Source organism: Salvelinus fontinalis, chromosome 24 (genome assembly GCF_029448725.1).
Source record: "Salvelinus fontinalis isolate EN_2023a chromosome 24, ASM2944872v1, whole genome shotgun sequence".
Lineage (NCBI taxonomy): Eukaryota > Metazoa > Chordata > Actinopteri > Salmoniformes > Salmonidae > Salvelinus > Salvelinus fontinalis.
This window is the reverse complement of record NC_074688.1, coordinates 20,730,026-20,732,855: the sequence shown is the minus strand read 5'-3', so window position 1 is coordinate 20,732,855 and position 2,830 is coordinate 20,730,026. Positions and strand designations below refer to the sequence as shown.

General features: G+C 42.1%; 1 protein-coding gene across 1 annotated transcript; it reads left to right on the top strand.

Moving 5' to 3' along the window:
- The first annotated feature begins 504 nt into the window (after positions 1-504).
- On the top strand, positions 505-2,353 carry LOC129822119 (RNA-binding protein 7-like). The gene is made up of 5 exons (XM_055880082.1): positions 505-717; positions 1,052-1,214; positions 1,347-1,428; positions 1,556-1,658; positions 1,917-2,353. Exons 1-5 carry the CDS (start codon positions 625-627, stop codon positions 2,298-2,300), a joined length of 825 nt encoding a protein of 274 aa, XP_055736057.1. The 5' UTR covers positions 505-624; the 3' UTR covers positions 2,301-2,353.
- The last annotated feature ends 477 nt before the right edge of the window (positions 2,354-2,830 follow it).

Here is a 2,830-nt window from a genome sequence, read left to right as displayed (position 1 = left end):
GTCCATCACAATTACATGCGCATGGCCAATTATGCAAATTCGGCAATGACGTTATTTATCGACTTTAAGGACAGCCAATAGCTACTTTCCTTACTGAGGAGTTGGCAACACTACAGGTCAACACCTCAGGAGTAAATGTCAGTTGACTTTTCATAGTCGAGCATTCAGAGGTCGAGACAGCAGGTGCGAGAGAGAGTGAGATAGGGTCGAAACAGCAGTTCTGGGATAAGGTAGCAGGTCTAGGGAGGCTCAGGAATCCTTGCATGGTAAACATTTTGAGCTGATAATTTAAAAAAGAAAGCTCTCACCAAGGCGACTTTTTTCACTATTAACTGTTATTCGTTTGTTACTGATCAGCATATTGTAACATTCAGTAAATACAAACGTAACAGGAAGCTCATGTGTACAAAACGAATGACATGATATTTGATGGCATGCCCTTTTTTTTACTGGAGCGCAAGGGCATATGTCGTAAAACAAGATGGTTATTGCAACTCGAGCTAAGGAATTACGTCAGTTTTGCTTTACGACCGTACCACGGACCTCCTGTTTTAAAATCGCAGCATTGTAATTTGTTTACAAATTTGCATCCCGATAAAGTGCATTAGGTATCATTAAAACGAGATGGGAGTAGCGGATGAAACAGACAGGACTCTCTTTGTTGGAAATTTGGATCCAAAAGTGACGGAGGAACTTTTATTCGAGCTATTTTTACAGGTGCAGTAGCTTTGAATTAGCTACCTTCGCTACGATATGTACCATTAGCTAGCTAACTTATTTGCAATACTTTCTCAGTATTCAACAAATGAATTATGGTCAGAAAGCTTCTGGCCCGTAATTATCTAGCCATCCAGATCAATATAGTTCCTTCATCCTTAGCTAACTAGGTACTCGTTTGCAGCAACGACGTTAGCTAGGTATCAATATTAGCGAACACATATCTACCTCTGGTCTATCGAATGACGACTAAGGGTTGGCTCTGATCAGTGTCGCTTTTCAATGTTACTGTTGTGTTCTCCATCGTCTGTTCTGTGTTTTCTCTTTGATGCAGGCAGGACCTCTGTTCAAAGTGAAAATCCCAAAAGACAATGATGGAAAACAGAAAGCGTTTGGATTTGTCTGTTTCAAACATGAGGTGTCCGTACCCTATGGCATGAACCTGCTCAATGGGGAAACTCTATTCGGGAGGACTCTCAAAGTACAGTTCAGAGCAGGTAAACTAATGTAAACCCCTTACAAGTCATGTGAATTGACTAGCTAATGGATAATTTGGTTCTGCCTGCAACTGAGCTGTCATTCTTTCAATACTGCAACTGAGCTGTCATTCTTTTGATGCATATTTACAGGAAGCAGTCACATTAATAGTCCAGGGCACTCTCAGAATCAAAGCCCTGTGAATACTCCCAATCCACATGGGGCTGTGGGCAGGTATGTTGTAACATAATGCAAATTCCTACAAAACAATGTTCGTATGCATATGTAGGGGATGTTTTTGTGCATCAATAGCTTCTCTATTCCTCTGTAGTTGATATGAAATGCCATGTTTCTTGTGCAGGTTTGACAAGAGCCTAGACCAGATGGGTTCACCATCATTTTCACCTTCTCAGCACATCCAGAGGTCCGTCTCCTCTCCTGATAGTCTGCAGAGACAGGCCATGGTGAGCTTACCGCCATCCACACTGACCATTATGCTTGTCAAGCCATTCAATTACACACTGTCCTCATCTCCAGTAGAGTGACACTTATGTCACATTGTTGATGTGTGAACCTGCAAGTAAGCATTTCATTGTACTGTGTACCATGTGTATCCTGTGCATAAGGCAAACTTGACTACATAACTATGTGGACTGTGTCATGAACATTTAACCAGTCTACATGGATCAGTAAAAGTGATGCTCTTTGGTCCCTTTCAACAGATTAACAACATGTGGCAGGTCCAGATGCAGCAGCTCCAGGGGGTGAATGGAGGCTTCCCAGCTGGTCTTCTGGGGCAGCCACCACCACAACAGCTACAGCCACAGAGTGGTGGAGGTGGTGGGTCCTGGCAACTGGACAGCTCCTCACAGCGAGGCAACAGGCAGGGGTACCAGCAGGACAGCAGCAGCCACTACGTCAGGGACCAGCGGTACCCAGGAGGCTCTGATGACACCGGCTCCAACCGCCACCATCGCAGCCAGCGAGATGACCAGCGAGGTGAACACTATAACCATGACGACAGGAGCGGGAGCAGTGGAGGCAACCGTAGCAGAGATGACAGGTGGAGGGACGGCTCCAGAGATGGCCGGTGGAGACGATACTGAAGCACTATGGGAATTTAAGAACAGAATTGTGAATATTTTTCACTTTTTTTAAAGTACATTTGAGTATTTTACAGATTTGTCACACACTCACTGTGTAACTCCTAATCAAAACAGAATGATGAGTTTATATTGAGAGAAACATTTTCGTGCTCAAAATACATTTTTATTTTTATTTGGAACTTTTTTCAATTGGTTAGTCATATGTTTAGGATGATATTGACCATTTTTAAATGCACTGGACTGTGTCCAAGTAAACAAAATATTGATTGGATATTTTAAGTTTACTCGTGAGGTTTTCCACAATTGTTTTACTGTGATGAATTTAAAAAATATATAATTAGAGATGAAATAGATTTTTATACCGTCCCCTGGGGAATTGTTAAATCATTCTACCCTATTAGTTATAGCTTTTTGAAGGAGAGGTTTGTTTGAAAAGATTTGCTGTGTTTGTCAAGTATTGGTATTACTGTGCACATTTCCTTTTATACAAGGTATGGTGCTCAACTGTTTTTAGTGGGAAATTGCTCAGG